Source organism: Phyllostomus discolor, chromosome 13 (assembly GCF_004126475.2).
Source record: "Phyllostomus discolor isolate MPI-MPIP mPhyDis1 chromosome 13, mPhyDis1.pri.v3, whole genome shotgun sequence".
Taxonomy (NCBI): Eukaryota; Metazoa; Chordata; class Mammalia; order Chiroptera; family Phyllostomidae; genus Phyllostomus; species Phyllostomus discolor.
The window spans coordinates 11,796,817-11,822,772 of record NC_040915.2 but is presented as its reverse complement, the minus strand read 5'-3'; the positions used below and the strand labels follow the sequence as shown (position 1 = coordinate 11,822,772).

The 25,956-nt window shown below is 38.8% G+C and overlaps 1 protein-coding gene across 1 annotated transcript in view; it reads right to left on the bottom strand.

The window, feature by feature from the left end:
• The window catches only part of CTNNA1 (catenin alpha 1), a 176,313-nt gene that overhangs the window by 132,189 nt on the left and 18,168 nt on the right, over window positions 1–25,956 (bottom strand). The window contains exons 2-3 of the mRNA XM_028527221.2: window positions 15,474–15,580; window positions 13,696–13,891 (exon numbers count right to left, since the gene is read on the bottom strand). Of these exons, the coding sequence (XP_028383022.1) occupies window positions 13,696–13,891; window positions 15,474–15,578 (301 nt within the window). The 5' untranslated portion in view covers window positions 15,579–15,580. The remainder of the gene's footprint in view (window positions 1–13,695; window positions 13,892–15,473; window positions 15,581–25,956) is intronic.

Genomic DNA, 25,956 nt, shown 5'->3' with positions numbered 1-25,956 from the left:
TGAAAATGTCAACTCTCCCCAAACTTATTATAAGTTTAATGCAATTCCTATCAAAATCCCAGTTTTTTATATATATACACAAGATTATCTAAAATTCATATGGAAAAGCAAAAGAAGTGGAACAGCTGAATCAATTTAGAAAAAAAAGAATAAACTAGGTAGAATCACTCCATCCAATTCTAACACTCATATAACTACAGCAATAAAAACTGTGTGGTATTGGCAGAGGGAAAAACACATGGATCAATGAAACAAAATGGAGAACCCAGAAATAATCCCATACAGGTACAGCTGACTGACTTTTATCAAGGGTGTTAGGCAGTTTACTGGAAAAAAGACAGTCTTTTCAACAAATGGTAATGGAATAACTGGGTGTCCCCTGAGGGAAAAAGAAAGAACTTGACCTAAACCTCACATTAAACAAAAATTAACTCAAAATGAGTCACAGATTTAAATGGAAAATGTAAAACAAGAAAACTGGAGGAAATCTTCAGAAGCTATAGCTTGGTGAAGAATTCTAAGTCATGACACCAATAGGATAACCCGTAAATGGGGGCGGGGGGGGTCCTCAATAAATTGAAGTTCATCAAAATTTAAAACTTTTACTATACAAGAGACCTGTTAAGAGGATCAAGACAAGCCACACCCACACCATGGAGCACTCAAGGAATACTACTTAGCAATACAAAGTTACAAACTATTCACATACACACCAATTTGTAAGGCTCTCAAGGGCTTCTTGTTGCCAGGGCTGGGGGAGCCAATCTCAAAAGGTCATATACTGTATGATTCCACTTATACAATATTCTTGAAATGACAGAATTCGAGATGGAGACATTAGTTGCTAAGGGTTAGAGATGATAGGGTGTGTAAGTAATATGGGTGTGACTATAATAGGCAGCATGAGGGGGAACATTGTGATGATGGCATAGTTCTGTATCCTGATTGCAGTGGTGATTACATAAATCTACACATGTGACAGAACTAGAGAATTACACCCACATATTGTGCCAAAGTCCATGTCCTGGTGTTGACGCTGCAATGTAGTTCCCTAATACAGGGTCCCACGGAAGTAACACCTGCTTCCAGTTGGTAGGATAACAATAAGGGTGTCATAATTTATACTTTTAATTTCACCTAAAATGTCATATGATGTGCTTGAGTGTGACATCGTTATGTTATAGGATTACATGCTTAGGATTTTGTAAAAAAGAGTTTGTAATAGAAAAGGAACGTTATTTGTGCCAGATCCTGTATATAACCACTGGGGGAAAGTGAGTAGAGGTCCCCAACCTTTTTGGCATCAGAGAACAGATTTTGTGGAAGACCAGGGGAGGCAGGGCAGAAGCAGAGCTCAGGCGAGCTTCCAGCAGGCAAGGGCAGGGTTAGGAACCAGTGGGGTAAAGGATACATCAAACCACTCTGTTCTATCATGGCAACTTCTGGTGATTCAAAATAAAAAGTCAAGAAAAATGAAATAACATGTTAGTTGATTTTTTATTAGTATAAGTAAATACTGAAACAAGCATTATAATAGAACTTTTAAAAAACTTTACTGAAAACTGGCACAGCAGAATCTTAATGGCTATACACTGAGGAGAATATGCTAATTTTAGGTAATTCACCTGAAGTTTTTTAGTAGCACACACTGCCTCAACAGATTCTTTAAATGATTCAAGTCACAGGAAAATAAATTAATACAATTTTTCCACTATCAGGTCCCTTAGGTGTTTTTTTTTTTTTATTTAATCTTTATTGTATTTTTCTCCAAGGTCCCCTAGTTTTATCTATAAAGATCATTTGCAAGCTGGCAGTTAACTTGCCTGATAATTGACCAATATTCTGTTTCCTTAGCAGCTCCATCTCACCCCTCACCTTGCCCCCATCTCTCCTGACTGCTGGTCCTGCCACCAGAGTCTCTCTCAACCCTCACCCCTTTTTTAAAAAAGATTTTATTTTTAGAGAGAGGGTAAGGGAGATTGAGAAAGGGAGGGAAACATTGACGTGCAAGAGAAACACTGACTGGTTGCCTCTCACATGCCCCCAACAGGGGACCTGGCCCACAACCCAGGCATGTGCACTGACAAAGTCAAACTAGCAACCTTTTGGTTTGCAGGACAATGCCCAAATCACTGAGTCACAGCAGTCAGGGCACAGCAGAACTTCTTAAAACAGGAAGAAAGTTAAGACATATTTCAGTTTAAGAAAAAAAACCCTTTAAAAATAAACACAAAGCAGCCCTAGTTGGGTAACTCAGCTGGTTAAGAGCATTATCCTGATACAACAAGGTTGTGGGTTCAATCTCCAAGGTCAGGACACACACAAAAATCAACCAATAAATGCGTAAATAAGTGGGACAATAAATCAATGTTTCTCAATTAAAAAAAGTAATTTTTAAAAAATAAACAAACATAAAGCAATGCTAGAAAAAGCTGTTCCCAGAGGCAGCAAGTTCTGTGTCACCAGATATGTTCAAGTATACGGGAATCTGAACCTATGAGACCTTGTTCAATCACAGACTTCTAATTCTGTATCATTTCCCTGGCAGTCCTCCCTTCTTCTTCACCTGTCATTCCAAACAACCCTCTAAATCTAGCTCCAACCTCTCTCCCCACCAGCCCACTCAAGTGAGGGCCCTCACTGTTTCATGCACATCTTGCATCTGCTGTTTTTCTTACTTGGATGACTCTTCCCCTCCCTTCTTCCACTTTCAATATCCAATGAACTACAGGAAGTTTTCCCAATTCCATGCTTATGTTCCCATCCCATTCCATTCCCTGCATGCCACTCACGCCATTAACTTGCTTTTCACATCCACGAACCCTGATTATAAGCTTTGGGACAAAACAGAAAAAATCACCACCTGTCTGCTAGAAGACAGTCTCTCTTCATCAGAGATCAAACACAGTCGTCCAGCAGTTCCTTCCCCATTCTGGTTTCTCTGACATAAGCTTCCGCCCAGGAAATCCATTGTTACCCAGCACACCAATCATGGACTTGGCTCCTTTACTGAGCAGAATGTTATTAGAAGCAGTGCAGGAACACATAAAGGTGTACCTCAGCTTCTTTGGGCCTTTTCCTCCTCCATCCACCCAAAATGCCTGTGAGCTACTGCAGGCAAGAAGTTACTTATGTAGCATCAAGTCTCTCACTTGACCTTTGAGGTGCAACTGTGAATTGTAACCAATGGATTAAAAAAACCCTGTTTTAGTAGAAGCTATTCCTCATAGTTCCAATTCTAATTTACCATCGCTGGTCCTCTTTTTAAAATGTGTCTCCTTTTTCAAACAAAATTTAGGCCCTCTCAACCCGGTTCCTTGATGTCTCCTACCCAGCTGAGAGCACCCTCATTTTCCAGCAGAGCCCTATCTGAGGATTCATAAACTACATTTAGATACTCTTTTCTAGGTATTGTTAAAAATATATACATATGAGGAGTAACTAGTAATGTGTATTAGTACATAGCCATATAATAATACATATATACCCATATAATGGGCATTTTGGGGTGATAAAAATGTTCTAAGTAATGGTGATAACTGCAAAACTTTGTGAATATACTAAAAATCACCAAGTTAACACTTTAAAAGGGTGAATTTCCTGTTATGTAAATTAATCTCATTTTTTAAGGTAAGATTTGCCACCCTTACTTACTCCTGCATTTACATTAAGCACTGGGAGGTAAAATATTTAATTTTTGAGACAGCATTTTCTCACACACTTCTTTGAGAACACAGTCAATTATCTTCCTAAAACATTTAAGTGCCTATCATGGACCAAAAACCATGATAGGTGCCATAGAGATTGGTCATCAGACCAAGACAAAACCTGCCCTGCTGGAGCCTAAACAGTGAAAGACAACAAATTATTTAGCTGCCACTATGATGAGATAGGAATAAAAAGTATAAAGTATAAATAATTCAGAATGGGAGCTGGGGTGGCAGGAACCCCAAAAGAGAAACGAGCACATCTAAGAGGCACATGTATGCCTCAACCCATATAAGGTAGTTACAACAACTAGTTTGGACTGATTGGCAGTACAACAAAACCCCCAGATTACAGGGATTTGGATGCCATGCAGTTGATAACTGGCTCCTATCCCCTACTCAAGGCTCACTTGGCTATTTCAATGGCCTTCAGATAAAGTGACCCTGCATTTATATATGCAAATCTTTTACCCACTGGCTATGCTAACAATAAAGTTTTAGTGTACTCAGAAATGTTTGTGTTTATTATTCATGTAATCAGGAGCAAATACAAGGAGATTTAAGTTATGCTGAAATACTACATACATTCAACTCTGGTTATTAATTACGATTGCATAGAGAGCATATTGCTTATACAAACTCAAAGATAAAGAAGGTCTAATTTTTGGCTCAAAAGAATTTTAAATAAATATTTTTGAATACAGTAAGCTCATATCTTTGCCCTGGGCAGGTGGCTCGGTTGGAGCGTCGTCCCATACACTAAAAGGCTGCAGGTTGGATTCCCAGTCAGGGCATATACTCAGGCCACATGTTTGGTCCCCAGTCAAGGTGCATACAAGAGGCAATTGATCAATGTTTCCCTCTCATATCAATGTTTCTCTCTCTCCCCCCTCTCTCTAAAATCAATAAACATATCCTCGGGTAAGAATTAAAAAAATAGGACTCCCGGCAAGATGGAGGAATAGGTGGACGCACCGTGCCTCCTCGCACAACCAAGATTAGAAAACCAATTAATTTACAACAATAATTTACTATCAGAATAACACCCAGATCCGGCAGAGGATTTATCTGAATGGAAGTCGGGCAGCCAAGAAGTTGAAGTAGACGCGTTCATCCGGACTGGTAGGAGAAGACGAGCCGAGCGGGTGCGGGGCTGGCTCGGGTCGGCGGCGCATGGAGGTCGGGGGAAGGTTTGGCGCGAAATCGGCGCAAAAGCCATCCGGCACGCAAGAAGGCAGCGGTGATCCCTGAGTACGCAAGCTGCGGCTGGCAGACCCAGAGGGGTAGCGATTGTGGACCAGGGCTGAACTCGCGGCCCAGAAGCCCAGACAAGGGTATGAGTCCAGGGGAACGGAACTACCGCCATTGTTTTCTCCCGCCCCGCTCCCCCGCCCACCCCGCCCCCACATATAACGTCACAATCTAGCGACTGGGGTGCCCAGCCCCGGTGAGCACCTAAGGCTCTGCCCCCCACCGTAACAAGAGCAACCAGACCGGAAAAAAAAAAGGAGAGACAGGAGGAAAAAACAAAACAAAACAAAACAAAAAACTATGTTTTCAACAGAGCAGATCAGTCCCCCAGGACTCATCCTTTTGAGCAACCAAGAACTAGCCAATCTATCAGATGCGCAGTTCAAAACACTGGTGATCAGAAAGCTCACGGAACTGGTGGATTTTGGACGAAATCTAGATGAAAGAATGCAGATTACCATAAAACAGATGCAGGAAGACACGCGGAGGAGAGCCAATAGTGAAAGGAAGGAATATGAGTCTCAAAACAATACAGTGGACCAGAAGGAAGATAGAATCAACCAAGCAGGAAAGCATGATGAAATAAGAATTCAAAAAATTGAGGAAAAGATTAAGAGCATCCAAGACACCTTTAAACGTTCCAATATCCGAATTATAGGGGACCAGAATCGGAAGGGGAAAAGCAACAGATTGAGCATGTATTTGAACAAATAATAAAGGAGAACTTCCCCAATCTGGCAAAGGGAACAGTCTTCCAAGAAATCCAAGAAGCTCAGAGAGCCCCAAAGAAGTTGGACCCAAGAAGAAACACACCAAGGCACATCATAATTACATTAGCCAAGGTAAAAACGAAGGAGAGAATCCTAGAAGCAGCAAGAGGTAAGGGGACAGTAACCTACAAAGGAGGTCCCATCAGACTGTCAGCTGATTTCTCCAAAGAGACCTTACAGGCAAGAAGGGGCTGGAAAGAAATATTCCAAGTCATGAAAGACAAGGACCTACAACCCAGATTGCTCTATCCAGCAAAGCTTTCATTTAGAATGGAAGGGCAGATAAAGTGCTTCTCAGATAAGGTCAAGTTAAAGGACTTCATCATCACCAAGCCCTTATTTTATGAAATGCTAAAGGGACTTATCTAAGAAAAGAAGATAAAGAAAAGACATGTATAGTAAAAGGACAGCAAACTCACAAATATTAACAACCACACCTAAAGCAAAACCAAAAGAAACTAAGTAAACAATTAGAACAGGAACAGAACCACAGAAATGGAGGGCACATGGAGGGTTAGCAGCAGGGGGGTGGGAGGAGGAGAGAGGGGGAAAAGGTATAGAGAATAAGTAGCATAGAATGTAGGTTGAAAATAGATAGGGGGAGGGCAAGAATAGTATGGGAAATGTAGAAACTAAAGAACTCATAAGTATGACACATGGACATGAACTACAGGGGGAAATGTGGGTGGGAGGGGGTACAGGGTGGAGGGGAGAGAAGGGGGGAAATGGGACAACTGTAATAGCATAATCAATAAAATATATTAAAAAAAAAAAAAGAAAACATTAAAAAAAAAAAAAGAATTAAAAAAATACTTTAACAGCCTGGGAAAACCCTAGATCAGTGGTTAACTAACTATTCCTGTGGGTTAAATCTGGCCCACGTTTTATAAATGTTTTACTGTAACCCACCCATGCCCATTTATTTATGGATTTTCATAGCTGCTTTCTCAATACAACTGCAGAACTGAACAGCATCAACAGAGGTCTTTAGACCTTACTGGTGATAAGTATTTCCCACCTTGCCCTTCATAAAGAAAAAAAATTGCCAGCTTGTACTACAGCCAAAAGTAGTCCACACTGATTCAGAACAAAGAAATATGGGTTCCAGCCAAGATGGAGGAGTAGGTAGAAACCCTTCAATTCCTCCCACAACCAAAAGGAGGCTAACAACCAATCTAAAATCAATAAACCACCAAAAGCGTCAAAAGATCAAACTGCATGGAACTCTGACAACCAAGGAATTAAAGAAAGTATCAACTAGAACAACCAGACTGGTAAGGCAGTGGACCCCACAGGCCAACTCAGAAAAACTACAGCGACAAGGCAGACTGTGGCGGTGGAGCTGGCTACCAAGCTCAGCAGGCTGTGCAGGTGGGGATGACTTAAGCAGAAAACAGACTCAGAGCTGACTGTGGGCTACGGCCGGGGTTGCCGCAATGGGAGTTTCTCCCAGTCTCATACAAGAGTTCGTTGAAAAGTGTGCAAGAGACGAGCAGGTGGGCTGTACTGTTCCCTCACTGGCCCCTCCCCCACAGGTCAGGGCAGCAAAGATGGCTGCCCTGCCCCAGTGATTACCTAAAGCCCCACCCCCTTACAACCTATCAGCTATGCCCAGACAAAGAAATATGGTCCAAATGAAAGAACACGGGACTTTGGCAGGATGGAGGCATAGGTGGACGCACCATACCTCCACACACAACCAAGATTAGAACAACAACAATTTAGAGCCAGAATAACACCCAGAACTGACAGAAAATTTATCTGAATGGAAGTCGGACAGCCAAGAAGTTAAAGTAGACCCATTCATCCAGACCGGTAGGAGGGGTGGAGACGAGCTCGGGTCACAGTGCGAGCTCGGGTCACAGTGCGCAGAGTGCGGGGAGAGCTGGGCCCCTAAGGCAACCAGGAGCGAGTGAGCCATCCGGGGCGCACAGCTGGTGGACCCTGAGTACGCAAACGGCAACTGGCGGACCCAGTAAGGCTGCGATTGTGGACCAGGGCAGAGCGCGCAGCCCAGGATCCCAGGGAAGGGACTGAGATCCCACAGAGAATGGAGCTACCGCCATTGTTCCCTCTTGACCCCGCTCCCACATACAACCTCACAATCTAGCAAGTGGGGTGCCCAGCCCTGGTGAACACCTAAGGCTCCGCCCCTCACCATCGCAGGAGTGACCAGACTGGGGAAAAAAAAGAGAGAGCAATGGTTCAAACAGGAGAACAAATCAGTGCCCCAGAACTCATCCTTTTGAGCAACCAAGAAATAGCTAACCTATCAGCTGCACAGTTCAAAACACTGGTGATCAGGAAGCTCACAGAATTGGTTGATTTTGGGCGCAAATTACATGAAAAAATGCAGGTTACCATAAAAGAGATGAAGGGAAATGCCCGGAGAACCAACAGTGATGGGAAGGAAACTGGGACTCAAAACAGTAGAGTGGACCAGAAGGAAGAAAAAAACAACCAAACAGGAAAGAATGGAGAAATAACAATTCGAAAAAATGAGGAGAAGCTTAGGAACCTCCAGGACATCTTTAAACATTCCAACATCCAAATTATAGGGGTACCAGAAGGGGAAGAGGTACAGCAACAGATTGAAAACATATTTGAACAAATAATAAAGGAGAACTTCCCCATTCTGGCAAAGGAAATAGACTTCCAGGAAGTCCAGGAAGCTCAGAGAGTCCCAAAGAAGTTGGACCCAAGAAGAAACACACCAAAGCACATCATAATTACATTCGCCAAGGTAAAAATGAAGGAGAGAATCCTAGAAGCAGCAAGAGATAAGGGGACAGTAACCTACACAGGAGTTCCCATCAGACTGTCAGCTGATTTCTCAAAAGAGACCTTACAGGCAAGAAAGGGCTGGAAAGAAGTATTCCAAGTCAAGAAAGACAAGGACCTACATCCCAGATTGCTCTATCCAGCAAAGCTCTCATTTAGAATGGAAGGGCAGAGGAAGTGCTTCTCAGATAAGGTCAAGTTAAAGGAGTTCATCATCACCAAGCCCTTATTTTATGAAATGTTAAAGGGACTTATCTAAGAAAAGGAGATACAGAAAAAACATGTATAGTAAAAGGACAGCAAACTCACAATTATTAACAACCACACCTAAAGCAAAACCAAAAGAAACTAAGCAAACAACTAGAACAGGAACAGAACCACAGAAATGGAGATCACATGGAGGGTTGGCAACAGGGGAGTGGGAGAAGGAGAGAGGGGGAAAAGGTGCAGAGAATAAGTAGCATAGATTGTAGGTAGGAAATAGACAGGGGGAAGGTAAGGATAGTACGAGAAATGTAGAAGCTGAAGATCTTATAAGTATGACACATGGACATGAACTAACGGGGGAAATGTGGGTGGGAGAGGGTGTACAGGGTGGAAGGGAGTGAAGGGGGGAAATGGGACAACTGTAATAGCATAATCAATAAAATATATTTAAAAAAAAAAGAAAACACAGCAAAACCTCAGAACTAAGCAATGAAGAGATTGCCAACCTATCTGATGGAGAATTTAAAGCCCTGGTAATCAAAATGCTCACAGATCTGACTGTGCTTGGTCAAAAAATGAAAAAACAAATGTAGGATACCCAAAGTGAAATAAAGCAAAATATTCAGGGAACCAACAGTGACAGGAAGGAAACCAGGACTCATATCAATGATCTGGAACAAAAGGAAGAAATAAACGTCCAACTGGAACAGAATAAAGAAACAAGAATTCAGCCCTGGCTGGCGTAGCTCAGTGGATGGAGTGCGGGCTGGGAACCAAAGTGTCCCAGGTTCGATTCCCAGCCAGGGTACATTCCTGGGTTGCAGGCCATAACCTCCAGCAACCGCACATTGATCTCTCTCTCTCTCTCTCTCCCCCTCCCTTCCCTCTCTAAAAATAAATAAATAAAATATTTAAAAAAAAAAAAAAAAGAAACAAGAATTCAAAAAAGTGAAAAGAGAGGCTTAGGAACCTCTGGGAAAACTTTAGATGTTCCAATATCCGAATTATAGGGGTGCCAGAAGGAGAACAACAGCAGCAAGAAATTGAAAACTTATTTGAACAAATAATGAAGGAAAGCTTCCCCAGACTGGCAAAGGAAATAGACTTCCAGGAAGTCCAGGAAGCCAAGACAGTTCCAAAGAAGGTGGACCCAAAGAGGAACATACCAAGGCACATTATCACTAAGTTACCCAAGATTAAAGATAAGGAGAGAATCCTAAAACAAGCCAGAGAAAAGGAGACAGCTACCTACAAAGGAGTTCCCATAAGGCTATCAGCTGACTTCTCAAAAGAAATGTCTTGCAGACAAGAAGGGGCTGGAAAGAAGTATCTGAAGTCATGAAAGGCAAGGACCTACATCCAAGATTACTCTATCCAACCAAGATTTCATTTAGAATGGAAGGGCAGATAAAGTGCTTCCCAGATAAGGTCAAGTTAAATGAGTTCATCATCACCAAGTCATTATTATATGAAATAAAGAGACTTATCCAAGAAACAGATAAAAAATATGAACAGTAAAATGACAACAAACTCACAACTATCAACAAATGAAGCTAAAAGAAAAGAAGAACTGCGAAAACAAAAACTAAGCAAACAACCAGAACAGGGACAAAATCAGAGAAATGGAGATAACATGGAGGGATTTCAGTGGGGAGAGGGAAGGGAGGGAATAGGGGATAAAAGGTACAGGGAAGAAGCAGCATAATTAGTAGGCATAAAATAGGCAGGAAGAGATTAAAAAATGGTATAGGAAACAAAGGACTCAAAGAACTTATATGTACAACCCATGGACATGAACTAAGGGGGGGGAATGCTAGGGGGTTGAGGGACGGAAAGGGGGGAAAAACTAGAAAAATTGTAATAGCATAATCAATAAAAAAATGCTTTTAAAAATGTAAATAAAATCTTCCCATATATCCTTTAGCAATCAAGTTCCAGTGGAAAAGCAACAGACATGAAGTACAAAGAATTCTAACTACTCCATTACTCAACATGCTATGAAGCTCTAGGTAAATCACAATTACTCTGTGTTTTTATACACCAATAAAATTCAGAGCATTTAGGTCAGTTTTGCCTAAGTGCTCAGGCCACTGAAGCCAGGCCTGGGAAATGTGTTTGTATTTTTTTCAACCTAACAAATTACCCTAAAAGTTGGTAGCTCGAAATAAACACATTTATTGTCTCCCTGATTTCTGTTCAGAAACTCAGGGTTGGCTGGAGCTGCTATCATCCGAAACCTGACTGGAGCTGGAGGATCTGCTTCAAAGTGGCTTACTCACATGCTCAGCAAACTGGTGCTGACTGCTGGCAGGAGACCTCAGTTCCTCTCCACTGGAGCTCCTGAGTGTCCTCATAATATAGTAGCCAGTTTCCCCCACACTGAATAATCCATAAGAAAGAGCCAGGTGAATACTATACACTTTTTATGACTTCCCTTTGAAAGTATATAGTATCACTTCCATCACATTCCATCTTTTACAAAGGCAAGAGTCTCTGAGTCCCACATATTTAAAAGGATCAAAATTGGGCTTCACTTTTTAAAGAAACGGTATCAAAGAATCTGTAGATATATTAACACCACTACAGGGTTTCAAATAATAAGTAAACACTTTCAACATCATAACTGACAAGGCTTGGTTGATTAAAGAATCTGTGCTTAACCATTTTTATAGTATGTATTCTTTGTTCTATTAATGATAGGAGAGACATTTCAACACCATTTGTTAAATCTCCAAAGAAAATAAGCCAACAGAAAAAAAGCAAGGCACTTCAGCTCTTTATATCTGATGCAGTAATGATGATGAGAGGCAGTTATATTTGTCTTAGTCCCCCCGCCAGGAAAAGGCAATTTATGGTGAATAGATCATGATCATAACTAACTGCAAAGTTGGGCTAGAACAAACAAGTACTTATGATTCAGAGCCACATAAAAGATTTTCTCAGATATAAACAAAAATAACAAGAAAATTTAGAAATGCATTCAAAATTGGGGGGAGGATATATTCTTATCATGCATGCTACAGATTTGCATCAGAGAAATTCTGAAATAAGGGAACACTTACAGAGTGAAAAAGTTACCTATAACAACTAAATGTATTTTGGAAAAAAAGTCTTAGTTACTAGACTCAATGAACACTTGGACAAATTCATCTGTTAGTATTATAAGTTTCATTACAGGGGGCAAAAAGGCTGCGGAATAAAATTTTCACACCGAAGACAATGTAGTAATAGCCATCCTGATTTTCTCCAAGCAGCTCAAAAATTGTCTTGAACCGGACAACTACTTTAAAATAAATTAATTCAAAACTCTTTCTAATGGACTAAACAGTGTCCCCCAAAATTCATGTCTACCCAGAAGTTGTGAAAGTAGTCTTATTTGGAAACAGGGTCTTTACGGATATAATCAAAGTAAGATGAAGTCATACTGGATTAGAGTGGACCCTAAGTCAATGACTGATGTACTTATCAGAGGGAACTTTGAACACAGATGCGCAGGGAGAATGTCGTGTGACAACAAAGGCAGAGACTAAAGTGATGTGTCTACAGGGACACCAAGGATGCCAGCAACCTTAGAGCTAGGAAGAAGCATGGAACAGATTCTTCCACTGAGTCCTGAAGAAAGAATCCACCCTGACACCTTGACTTCAGACATCTGGCCACCAGATATGTGAGAGAATAAATTTCTGTTGTTCTAAGCCAAGTGTGTAATAACTTATATATTACAGCCCTAGGAAACTAATACATCCACTTAGCTAGTCTTATGAATTTAAATAATCTCATCATTTGCAGTATAAGAAATATTCATCTTCAGCCTGAAAACTGAGAAAAATATTTACCATTTAAGGTTTTTAATTCAAAAATTCAGAACTAAAGATGGCGTTTCTCATTTAACCCATTGCCCCTTTTGGGGTACTGTCCCAGGGATGTATTTGACATAACACTCCAAAGGACTACGCCGCATATTGCTGTCAGCCATCAAAGAGCCACTGACATTCTCCCAAAGGCCAATAAAACACCTGCACAGAGTAGGGGCTCAGTTCCCCTCAGCTGATATCCAACAGTCCTACAGAAAGCTATGTCTTTGTTGAAGTTCTCCTGCTGGATCACAAGTTTAACACAAACCTACAGGTTACGAGAAGTTAATTTTTCACATTTAAGTCCTTTTATCATACTTATAGCCTCAGAGTGATGACAGTTTTTATAATGGTAACTATAGTTAACCTGTGAGTATAATTTCACTGTCTACTGAGTTTTCCCAACATACGATTTTTTTTAGGCCCACATTCAATGTATTTCAAACTCAAACCAGTGCAAATATGTATGCCTGATTTAACATACCAGTCTGACAGAATAGGACAATTTCTATGGTATTTTCAAAATTGCTGGACATTTTTCCACTTTATCACTCCTATACCCTCAGCATGAACTAAAAAAAGGTATTACATAGGATAAAAGGAAAACTTCTGCCCCATTTGTTTTCTATCAAATTGTGTTACAACATTTCTAAGACTCAACTTTTACTTGGAACAACCAAAAGAAGTGGATTCAGATTCTCCAAAAAAATGTTCCTTTGTTACTATCTCTCCTGATTAAAATGTCAGCCAGTACAACTTCATATATCTCCAATAACTGAATATTATTAGTAATTGAGCAATTGGCAAGAATAAGAATGAGAATGTTGCCCTGGCTGGTGTGGGTCAGTGGATTGAGCACCAGCCTGCAAACCAAAGGGTCACCAGTTTGATTCTCAGACAGGGTACATGCCTGGGTTGTGGGCCAGGTCCCTAGTAGGTGATGCGCAAGAGTCAACCACACAACTGATGTTTATCTCCCGCTCTTTCCCTCTCTTAAACAAACAAATAGACAGATAGATAGGTAAAATTTATTTTAAAAATGGGAATATTGACCTCAAAAAGTCACCTTCAAGAATTCATTTTCTAGAAAGGCCTCTCTCTATATAAAAAGCAGTATTAACCTACCTTGTTTTCGAACATCTTCTACAGCAGCCACAAGCTCCTCCTTGAGAAACTGGCTCTCCTTTGCAATTTTATCCCCTTTCTCCAAGAAATTCTCAGTTGCTTGTTCAACAGATGCAGCCAAAACATGGGCCTTCTTAGAACGACCTCTCTTCTTATTAGAGGGCCCCTTACTATTAGTGTTTACCAGAGTCGTAACCTAAAAGTTCCATTTTGAAAAATTAAACTGCAGTTAATTAAAATGAAAAAAAACAGAAAGACTACCATCTTTAAAGATAACAAGAATAAATCATAAAAATGAAACATCACATTTATGAGATTCTATCAAACTTTAAAAAATAACATTGAACTCTCTCCATATTTAACATATATAATGACGACACTCTATTCAGATTCCAAAATAGCTCTCCATGTGTAAGATAAGAAATATAATAAATATTTTAATTCCTCAAACATGATCATTTGGCTTTTAACTTCATTTTATAAATAAAAACTAAAGTAGAAGCAAGTTAGGCATCTCTACTTGTTTTTATGTCATCAGTAAGTTCCAGGGTGTGGAGGGAGATGGAAGAGGGCATGGGGGGATAAATGGTGATGGAAGATTTGACTTGGGATGGTGAACACAATATAATATACAAATGATACATTATAGAATTGCACACCTGAAACCAATATAATTTATTAACTAATGTCACCCTTAATAAATTCAACTTTTTAAAAAAAATTCCAGAAAGAGGTCAACAATGAACTCAGCTTTATCTGGAGGTCACATTTTTCCCATTTCAACCTATGCAAAATGTTTTGACATAACTTACTTCTGAAATCTTTTCACAGTTTACTCAAATTTCAGCAATGAATTAGTGGAAGCCCTTAAAAAAGAAACAGCTGTCCAAAGTAGCCCACTATGAGGGTGTTTTAGGTCCCAGAACATTAACCATCGTAAATACATATAATACCAGATAATCTGTACAACGAAGACGACTAAAGATTGGTTATTAGCATAATCTGTCACACAAAGACCTACTGACAGCTGTGGTAGATGGGCTCCAATAAAGTAAATATCCCTGAGTCTTACCACACAGTCTTACATATTTTTTAAAACATGTATGTATGTATATATATACACACACACATGTACACGTGTGTATGTGCATGTCTAGATATATTTATTTATAATATCAGTTTATATTTATCAATCCGAATGGAGTTTTTTTTTAAAGGATAGCACATGGTACTACATTTTGTCTGTCTCTCTCACACACACACGCACACTAGCAAACTGTGTCAGAACAGTAAAAGTGCAAAGCTAGCTGTTAACCATTAATGAAATGTCATCACATTGTGATACTGTATTTGTAACAGAACATACCAAACTTATACCCTCAAATTAAATTACCTGTTAATAGACTATGAAAGGTATTAAACAGGATGAAGAGACTTAACAGTCAAGGTTCCATATCCCATCTTTCTTGGATATTCCAAGAAAAGACTGGTGCCAAGAAAATGTCTGCAAAGTGCAAACATTTGGAAAGTTGCACTACACACTACTAGCCCATATTACTGCCAACAAGACTGAAAGGTTGTTTCTAAAGGGTTAAATGAATCCACACGTTAATATTTAATTATCAGTGGAGCCAAATCATGTAAGTATCATCAACCTAAACTCAAGCACTTAAATTAAACCTTTGAACTAAATAACCCTGCTCTGTTTCTTACCCAGACCTACTGCTATGGAACCATGTTATCAAACAACTGTGTATGATGAGTTTTCAGATTCTTACCTGTGTAACAAGAGGCTCCAACAGTCTTTCAACTGCCAGAGTCCTGATCTCTAGACTTTTGGGGTCCCATTTGAAGTTTATGTTGCCTGCGTGGACAGCAGTCATTTCTGAAATAGAAACAAAAAAACAAAGTCAGGTAAATATTAAACACAAACAATGAAATGAAATATGTAACAAATCTCCTACTTAAGGATTTTTATATCAGGAAATGTACAGTCACCACAAAATGAAAAAAAAATCTTACTAGCCTGCATATGAAGGCCCCATAATTCCTAGGGCCTCTTAAGATTTCAAGTTTACAAACATTAGCGGTACTACAACAGGGCACTCCCAAACATGAGAGCCTTTACCTTTGGGCTTCTCTGGCACCAAGACAGTTCTGCTTCCAGTTTTTCCATGCCAGCTTAGAAGGAGGATGAAAAGTGAAAGAAGACTAATACAAAAGAATCTTCTTTTTCTTACTGTACAATATTTATAGTACAGTATTATCTAATCATTACACAGAACATCTTGTCTTACTCTATTAAAACATGAGGCTGAAGTCTGATGCCCTCTGCACCTACAGCTACTATCATTCACAGCCAGAAGAAATCTCAAGAAACACTCAGTCAAGCATCACTATCAGCAACAAAGTAAACTTCCATTAGACAGAGGCTTTAAGACTAGGAGGAAAGACTTCAATGAAAACACCAAGCAGTTAGGTTTTGCTTCTAATAGTGTCTTAAAGATTAAAGACAAAAAAATTGGAAAGCTATGTAGTTGAAGTAAACACAAATAAACTTTCCAAACACACTGCCGACAGAACTTCAAAACCAAAAAGGGTTCATTCTTATAACTCAAAAATTCAACATCTAGAATTTTATCTAAATGAACTAAGATGCATGTTAAAAAACTGGATAACAATGTTTACAACCATGCTGTATGATATAATCGTCAAAAATTATAAACTACCTATCAAACAGATCACTTAATAAACTGCAACCAACCAACAACAATCAGTGTTCCTCCAAAAAAAAAAAAAAAAAAAGGCTTATTCCAGGTCTGAGATATTATATTGTGCAGAAAGCAAGAAAGGGCATAAAAACTAACATGATCATATCAAAAAGACACAGGAACCAAAGGCTCTATTGCCCAAATTTACGACAATCTGAGTATCAAGAACAATGACTGTTAACTGTGACTGACAACTGTGATAGATCAATCCATCCTATGACAAAAGAAAAGAAAGAAGGTAGGAAGAAATTTCTTTACCATGAATATAGACTAGGATTAGAAAATGACCATTTTGCAAATCCCAGTGTAATAACTGACTCAGGTAAGTATTACCAATGAATATCAACACAATTAGATGAAAGGGTATTGGGGAACAGGATACCTGTAAAGTGCCAACGTATCACCTGACAGGTTACCCACTAATTGCAAAGAGGTAGGAAGTACCTTTACAATGTTGAAATTTAACAGTCATGTCCTTAAACAAATTAACTTAGCATTGCAAATAATGAAACACCTGATATTATATGCTCCCTAGTATGACAAAATATAAAGTATCCTACATTACCTATAAAGTATTCTTGATGAAAAAAAAGTGTTGTTTTCAAGAGCCTCAATGTTACTATAAACTGAGCAAAGATAGTCATGCAACAGCAAAATTAAATGTTCAACCTCAGTCTAATGAAGCCTCTCTGTGAGGATTCTACACCTTTTCCAATGCCATGGATCCCTATGCAGTCTATAAACACCTATAAAGCAACTTGTCTCATTGAAATAAAGTAAAAAGAAATGGAGAAACTTACACTTTATTTAACACAATATATTTAAAATATTTTTTCAATATATAATCAGAATTTTTAAAAAATTACTGGAGATATTTTACATAGATGTTAAGTGTTCAGAATCTGGAATGTTTTGTACCTAGGGTACATTTAAATATAAAGAAGCCACATCATGTGCTCAATAGCCACATGTGGCTAATGGTTTCTGTATTGGACAGTGCAGCTAGAGACCCTTTATTGGAATGTGTTTTAAATGCATGAAATACAATTCAAAGGTGTATAAAGGAAACATTAAAATTTAGCTATCAAAATAGTTCACAAACAAATGTGCAATAGAGCAATATAGGTGCTTCATTACTAACAAAATCTGTTAAGAAATCTTATATCTACTTCACAGTAATAAACACACACATTTTTTCAATACATCACATTGTAATTACTACAGATGCAAAAAGCACTGAAATTCCTACTGGTGACAAAGTTACAGATTCAACTTAAAACTGGTTTGTTGTCTACATTAATACAGAAGGAAATGCTAAATTCCTGTTGGTGAAAACAAAGACAAAATTTTCCTAATGTAAACTCAACTGCAGATTAAGAAACCACCCTAATCTAGACTGAATTTCAAGTTTATAAGAAATACCTGTTTATAGAGGAGACGGATGCATGGTTTAAAAAAATACCCACCATGAGGAAACAAATACAGAATGTACAGCATTCTAAAAAGACAATGAGGCCTTAACTATTCAGTCAGTATTTGAGAGGAGAAGATTGGGAGGACTATTCTAGTCTATAAGGACCAGGAGACATAAGAATCTAATACATATATCCAGTTTGAAGCCTGGTTTGAAACAAATGGCTATTAAGTCAGTTGAAGGAAAACTGGTAAATTATTAATATTTATTAAATATTAGATGATATTATGAAATTACTGCTCCGTTTCATAGGTGTGAAAATGAAACTGTGGCTATGTACAAAAATGACTATTTTTAGGAGATGCGTGTTGAAATATTTAGGTATCAAAATGACTGCAATTTTCAAATGGTTCAGCAAAAGTGAAAACATACATACAGTGATAAGTAAATTATAAAAAATACTCATAATTGTTACCTCTAGGTGGAGAACACATGACTAGGCAATTTATTCACAGATTTATTCTTTTAGTTTCTTTGTATACATAAAATTTCTCCTTTAAAAAATGGAGGAGCCCTAACTGGTGTGGCTCAATGGGCTGGGTGTCATCTCCCAAACAGAAAGGTCAAGGCACATGCCTGGGTTGCGGGATATGTGAGAGGCAACCAATGGATCTTTCTTTTCTCTCCCTCTCTCCCGCCCTTCTCCTCTCTCTAAAAATAAATAAATAAATTCTCTTTTAAAAAATGGAGGAGCCACCCTGGCTGGCATAGCTCAGTGGATTGAGCACGGGCTGCGAACCAAAGCATCGCAGGTTCGATTCCCAGTCAGGGCACATGTCCGGGTTGCAGGCCATGGCCCCCAGCAACCACACATTGATGTCTCTCTCTCTCTCTCTCTCTCTTTCTGCCTCCCTTCCCTCTCTAAAAATAAGTAAATAAAATCTTTTAAAAAATAAAATAAAATAAAATAAATTTAAAAAATGGAGGAGCCCTGGCCAGAGAGCTAGTTGACTGAGTGTCATCCAGATATACCAGGGTTGTAGGTTTGATCCCAGGTCAGCGCACACACAAAAATCAACCAATGAATGCATAACCAGGTGGAACAAACTGATGTTTCCTTCTCTCGTTCTCTCTCTCTCTCAAATTTAAAAAAATGTTTTTAATGGAGCAAAGTTGTGGAAGTTTATGAGTAAATGTTCAAAATACATACTGAAGATGTATATTTCATATACAATATGCAATATAAAGTATAATTGCAGGGAGGATAAGATATCTGGATATATAAACCAAAATATTAACAACAATGTTGTACCTTAGAGTTGGGGGTGGTGGGTAGTTTTAACATTCCATTTTGCTTAACTATATTTTCCGTTATTATAAAATTACACAGGTGTTTAGAAAGTCATTTTTGTAATAAAAAGAATCTTTATTTTACAAGATGTAAAAAGGCTGATGCAATCAAGAGGCATGCTTATCACTAACCGCTTTGAACTTGCTTCCTCATTTATAAAATAAGACATTACCTTCAGAGGGTTTTTGTGAAAATTAAATGAAAGTAGATTATCATCTATTGGGAAAAAATGAGAATCCATGAGCCCGTGCTAATGTGAATAGAGAAAAAAAGTTCTCCCATACAGAAGAGTACCAACTACTAAATGTAAAAGAAATAATATATTTAGAAAAAACATCTCCACTTAGGAGCCATCATAATAATTGATTCAGGCAAGAATCATCAAAGAATGCTCAACCGAGTGAGTGAAAGTTTACTAAGAAACTAAATATTTATTTACACAGTCTCATGGTAACTCCCAAGAGATTATTTATTGATAGCAAAGGGGGTATAATATAGTAACTTTAGAGAAACCTGGCACATACCACCCTGATCAAGTGATCAAAATTAACATCCTCAATAATGGGACAAACTGACATCTTGTACCTCTTTATAAGATACACTCTAAGACCCCTGGCTGGTGTGGCTCAGTGGACTGAGCACTGACTGGCCTGTGAACCAAAAGTTCGCAGGTTTGACTTTCTGTTCGTATTTCCTACCAAAATTATATAACCTCAATCTCCTCATGAGGAAACATCAAACTCAAAGTGAGGAATACTCTACAAAATAACTGACTATAGTGTTCAAAATTGGGTAAGAAAAACAAAGACAGATTAAAAAATTCTTTCAGATTAAAGGAGGTTAAAAAAACATGACTAAATGCAGTCATTCTGGATGGAAATTATACTGGAAGAAAAAAAATTCTGCAAGTTAAACATATTTTTATTGTTTATGCTATTACAGTTGTCCCAATTTTTCTTCTTTGCCTCCTTTCCCCAGCCTACCCTCTGGAAGAAAAAAAAATATTGAAATGATAAAATTATCATTGAAATGATAAAGTTTGAAAATGGATTATGAATTAGATATTGTATCAGTATTAAATTTTCAAATTTTTATCATTATATTGTAATGTTCTTGTTTCATATAATGAAACATCATGTAATGATGTCTGCAACTTTCTTATAGTTAAGAAAAATAGTGCATTAAATACATGTGTGTATATATATATACAGAAAGAAGTAGAAAGTGGAAGAGAGTTGGAAGAAGAAAGGGAGGGAAAGTATAAGGAAAATGGGAAAGAGAGGGACAGGGAGGAAGAAAGGATAGAGAAAGAGAGGGATAGGAGGAGAGGAGGAATAGAGAGGAAGGGGAAAGAAGAGGAGAAGAAAAATAGAGGAAAAGAAGAAAAGGAGGGGAAAGGAGAGCTGTCTCGAAATGTGGCTAGTGTGTCTGAAGAACTGTATTTTTTAATTTCATTTTAATTGTTAAAATCTGTATTAAAATAGCCAGCACAAGATAGAAAAGCACGTATCTGTGACTAGCCCACTCTTGACAACTTTAATATAAAAGTATCTTGCCCTGGCTGGTGTGGCTCAGTGGATTGAGTGCTGGCCTGCAAACCAAAGGGTTGCCAGTTCAATTCCTAGTCAGGGCACAATGCCTGGGCCAGGTCCCCAGTAGGGGGCACAAGAAAGGTAACCACACATTGATGTATCTCTCCCTCTCTTTCTCCCTCCCATCCCCTCTGTCTAAAACAAATAAAATCTTTTAAAAGTTTTAAAAAATAAAAATATCTGTTTTCATCATCTCCCATAAGCGCATGCTTGAGTGACAATGAAGAGATAGATCCTTTTAGATAATGTTGAAAATATCAGTGCAGATATCATCTAACATTTCATTAAGACTTATCTAACTATCAAAAAATTCTAGAATCACTGGAGATGGGGTGCCAAAAGGAATTCAGATTTGCTTAATCTGGTAATACAGAATGACAGTTTCCAGGGAATTTGTTTCATTCCATGTGGGCAAATGTGCTCTCCACACATATTATGTCAGGCCTATACTTTAGTTTTTAAAGGTTCTTTGTCCACTAAGCTGATTAGCCCAAATCGGTAAACTTTTAAAGTTTAAAAGTTTAAAGATGGAGTGCTCTAGATTGCTAAAGGGCTAATAACAATTCAAGCAAATGTCATCAAATGTCACAGATAAGACTTTTCAGAAAAAATGATTTACCCCAAGGATTCTGCATTTCTTATCCTAGCATTCCATAGCCACTGCATTGACACAAATATAACAGAAAATCTTTCAAGGGTTGTAGAGGGTGGGAGCCAAGAAATAACTAAAGCCAGTTAGCCCATTCCCTGCCTGGGGAAAAGCACTAGGCCTGAGGAGTTGGTAACTTGAAAACCAGCAAATCAAGGTCCAAGCAGTACACAAGCATCCTACTGCTTTAGAACCCACAGCTCAGGCCCACTTTTCCTACATGAGCAAAACTGGGAACCAAGATGAGAGCACTGGTCTGAGAGATAGGGTCTCAGGCCAAGGGAAGCTGTGGAGAAGAGAGAGATACCTGGAAGAAGGAGGAAAGAGGGAGGAAACTGCCCAAGGTGAGCCTGGAAACACTGGGCAAGTCCAGTCAGGAAAAAAGAAAAAGAAGAAACAGAAAACAGCTTCTGAAACTTGGAGAAAAACTAAGCTTGTCCTAGAGAAAGAGTGAGAGTCTCCTGAAAATTTGTACAGATGTTAATAATTTTTTTAAAGCCTCCTTGGTCTCCTCTTTTCCTAATTTTGTAACCTTTGGGTTACAAAATAATTTCACTTTCTTAACTCCAATAAAGGCAGAGTATAAGCATAATAATGAATTGCCAATGACACCTGACTCTATGCTAGATTGTTAGGGACTGCTAAGAGGGACCGGGACTGGTTAATCAGGAATACAGGCGCCCAGCTGCCCAGCAGCTCTAGGCAATCTTTATCGTGAAGACCCAGGGTTATCAAGTCATCAGATTTTTCAAGAGATCTAGAGATGCAGATTTTCACATGAAATCTCCCAACTTTGACATTGGCAAAACTAGTTCGAAGAAAATTTACCATTGTGTGGGTCAAGCAAACATGTCTGAGTACTACGTTTGCCCTGTTTGACAACAGTTTGACAACACTTTGCAACTACTGTACAAGATTTCCCCCTAAAATCCCTTCCAATTCTTCATTCCAGAACTCCACATCCTCTTAAGTAATTAATGTCTCTGAGGAGGTCTCTAGGCATCCCCATAAAAGTTCACCAGATACATACTCCCACTGAAGTTGTTAAGGCAAAGGACTCACTCACACTGAGAAACTTGAAATACACTAATACTGGAAAATTAGGGACCCACTCAGTGTGTCTTTCAATAACCATGATGGAAGCAGACTCCCTGCCAAGAGTAACACTGAACACTACTAAACTATACTACAGGGCCGAGTTATGCTTTTGGTGACCCCAACACTAAAAGAATTTCAAAAAGTAGAAGTATTTAAAATCTAACGAGAATATGTTCTCTAGAAAGAACAGAGCTTCTGGTACCACCTTTGTCACTAACTTATTAGCTGACCTTGGGCAATCACTTCACCTCTCTGGATCCTCAGTTTTCTCATCTATAAAATGAAAGAGGTTAAATTGTAAGCTCCAAGTCCTTCCAGCCCTGAAATTCTAGTATTCCTTTCACTTACATTACCTCTCCATAGCCTCTGTATTGTTTTATTAAATGTAATTAATTTCCCCCAGGTTTAGCCTGTGGCCTTCATAGCTATATTTTAAGTTTAAGGGTGATCCTATGTTTATGTTTCTTTACAGCCCTTAAGTTGCTGGCAAGGAAGATGCTTTATGCAGAGTAAACACAGTGTTAGTTGAACTGAACTTATGCAACCTGATTTTAAACTATTTACAAGCCTACAAAGACAAAGCTCCTGCCTTAATCTTAGTCATATCTCTGCTTCTCTACAACTAATGATATTGTTTAGAGTAGCTAAACAAATAAGTTTTAAACTCTTGCCAGTTTCTAAGTTTTCCAATTAACTTACAGAGCACTCCATCACAAGATCTATTACAAAACCTACTAGAGTTAGCCAACCTTAATGAATTACAGCAACCTTAGGTTTTTCCAGGAGGAATAAAGTTTAGTGGAACTAAAGAAAAAGTTAAACTGTAGTTATTCAGTCTTCATTACCTTATAAACAGCAGTCTTGCCTATAAAGCAAAACGTTCACTATAAATTCAGAAAGGGGAAGAGATGTAGGCGTCTGACCAGCAATCTTTATGATGAAGGAATGAAGAAGCCAGCAGAAAGTAAAAGCATAGCTCCATCAGAACTAAGGAGACTGATTGCTGGCAAACTGCCTCTTTCACGCAAAGAGCTACATACCTTCTTCAAAGACATTAAGTGTTCATTTACAACAGAATGGCCACATCATTCTTAAACCATGTCTGCTCCAAAGCTTTAGAATATCTTTACCATGCTACTCGATGCCAATTTTTTTTAACAGCAAGGTTAAGGTAATGCAATGTTAGGATGGTTCATTTAAATGCAAATCAGAAAATTTAGTCTTAAGAGCACCCACAGTAACATTAACTGTCACACTGCAGAAGATATAGGACTGTGGATTACCAGTGCAGTCACAGGATGCCAGGCTGCTTTTGCATTAAACAGAGTTAACACAGCTATTGAATCTCAACTCTCAAATCTCCCAGTAACTGTCAAAAAAAAAGAAAAGAAAAAGAAAAAAGAAACACCAAGGTAACCCTTGTAATTAAGAGTCACCTGCCTCTTTTACTAAATCCTCTAAGTCTGTCACCTTCTAAAATATACTATGGTTGGGGGAGGAGGAAGGAGGGGAAAAGGAGGGGTAACAAAGCAAGAGGTATAAAAACATACATGTTCCATGTAAACAAGAGAAAATTTACAGTATTTTCCCCCAAAATGTAGCCTTTCTAATCACAAATACAATATCATGGTCCAAAAAAAAAAACAAAAACACTTACCCTTGATGAAAACTAAAAGTCAAACACATAGTGAAAAGTTCCTTATTTGCTGTAGAGTGACTGGATTAAATAAGCCATCACTTACATGCCATCAACTCATCATATACATTTTATATCAGGAACTTATATGGCACAGAGAAGCTGTCAATCTCCTTCCAGGTACACAAGTCTATGAGAAAAACGGCATTTGGCTAGGCTTTATTATTTTTTAAAGATTATGACTAGTGTGATTATAATTATTTTTAAAGGTTATTTGTTAATCACAATAAAACATTTAATCACTCTCATTTTGTTCCTTTTCTTATTTTCTTGAGGCAATGGGAAACACAGGGGCAGTAAAATGAAAGAACTGCCCTGACACAGGCATCAGGAGACACAATGGTTAGCAAAAACACTAAGCAAAGGGTAAAAGGTAAACCTTAAAAAAAGGTTCAGTCAACCACTTAGCCACTCAATCAGCAAATACTTGAGTGTCTTATCCATTCAGGCACTATTCCAGACAGCACAGAACAAGACCAAAACCTGTGCCTTCATGAAACATACACTGCAGTAATGGCATAAATACGACAGGTATGAGTGCTAGGAAAAAATTAATCAGGGTAATGGTAATGAAACTCTGTACAGTCCTTCAAGGGCCTTTCTGCTTTGATAACATTTGAGGTGAAATCTGAAAGACCAGGAAGAGGCAGTCAAGTGAGTCTAGGGGAAAAGCATTATAGGCAGAGGTAACAGAGACAAGGCAGCATCTCCTAGGACTTGGGAAAAAAAGAAAAATAATGCGGCTGGAGCACAGAGCACGAAGAGGTGAGAGATCAAGGAACAAAATTAAACAAAAAGTTCCAGAAGTGACTATCTGCAGTAAGGACTGGATATCTATGTTCATTTACTTAGCTTCCACCCCACACGACTGAGATCATTAACAACGGAAGTGTTTAGTAGAAAACTGCACTCAACTCTTCTAACAGACAACTGATATGGATGCAATGGAGGTCCCTGTTTCCACAAGAAACTGGATGACTCTGTTCTGAAGAGAAAAGCAAAGATGAAACCAGCATCTGGACTGGAGGCACAAGAGAAAAGAGACAAAAGGAAAAAGGTTTTGTTTTAGAACAATGGGACTAAAAGACAGAGAAACTTTATTTAACACAGCTGAGGAAAGCCTACAGGAAGAAGAGGACTCTAGTTTTCTTGGGAGAGCCAGGAGAAAAGATGCCTGCACTTGACTAGAGTCTACAAAGTTACCCAGACTGAGTGAGAAAACAAGAAAGAACGGTCTCTAAAACTGGTATTGTAGAATATATGGCTTTGATGACCTATTTTGTCATTCATTAACTCATCCATGACTGGCCACTTATCATGTCCCAGGACCTTGTTAGATGGTAGGGACACAAAGACCAATTAGAAACTCCTACCAGATCATCACAGAAATTAATGATTAAGTCAAAACAGAACAGGTGCCTTTACAATGCAGAAATCTGGCAGATGCGTGGACTTCCGGCAAGATGGAGGCATAGGTGGACGCACCATACCTCCACACACAACCAAGATTAGAACAACAACAATTTAGAGCCAGAATAACACTCAAAACTGACAGAAAATTTATCTGAATGGAAGTCGGACAGCCAAGAAGTTAAAGTAGACCCATTCATCCAGACCGGTAGGAGGGGTGGAGACGAGCTCGGGTCACAGTGCGAGCTCGGGTCACAGTGCGCGGAGTGCGGGGAGAGCT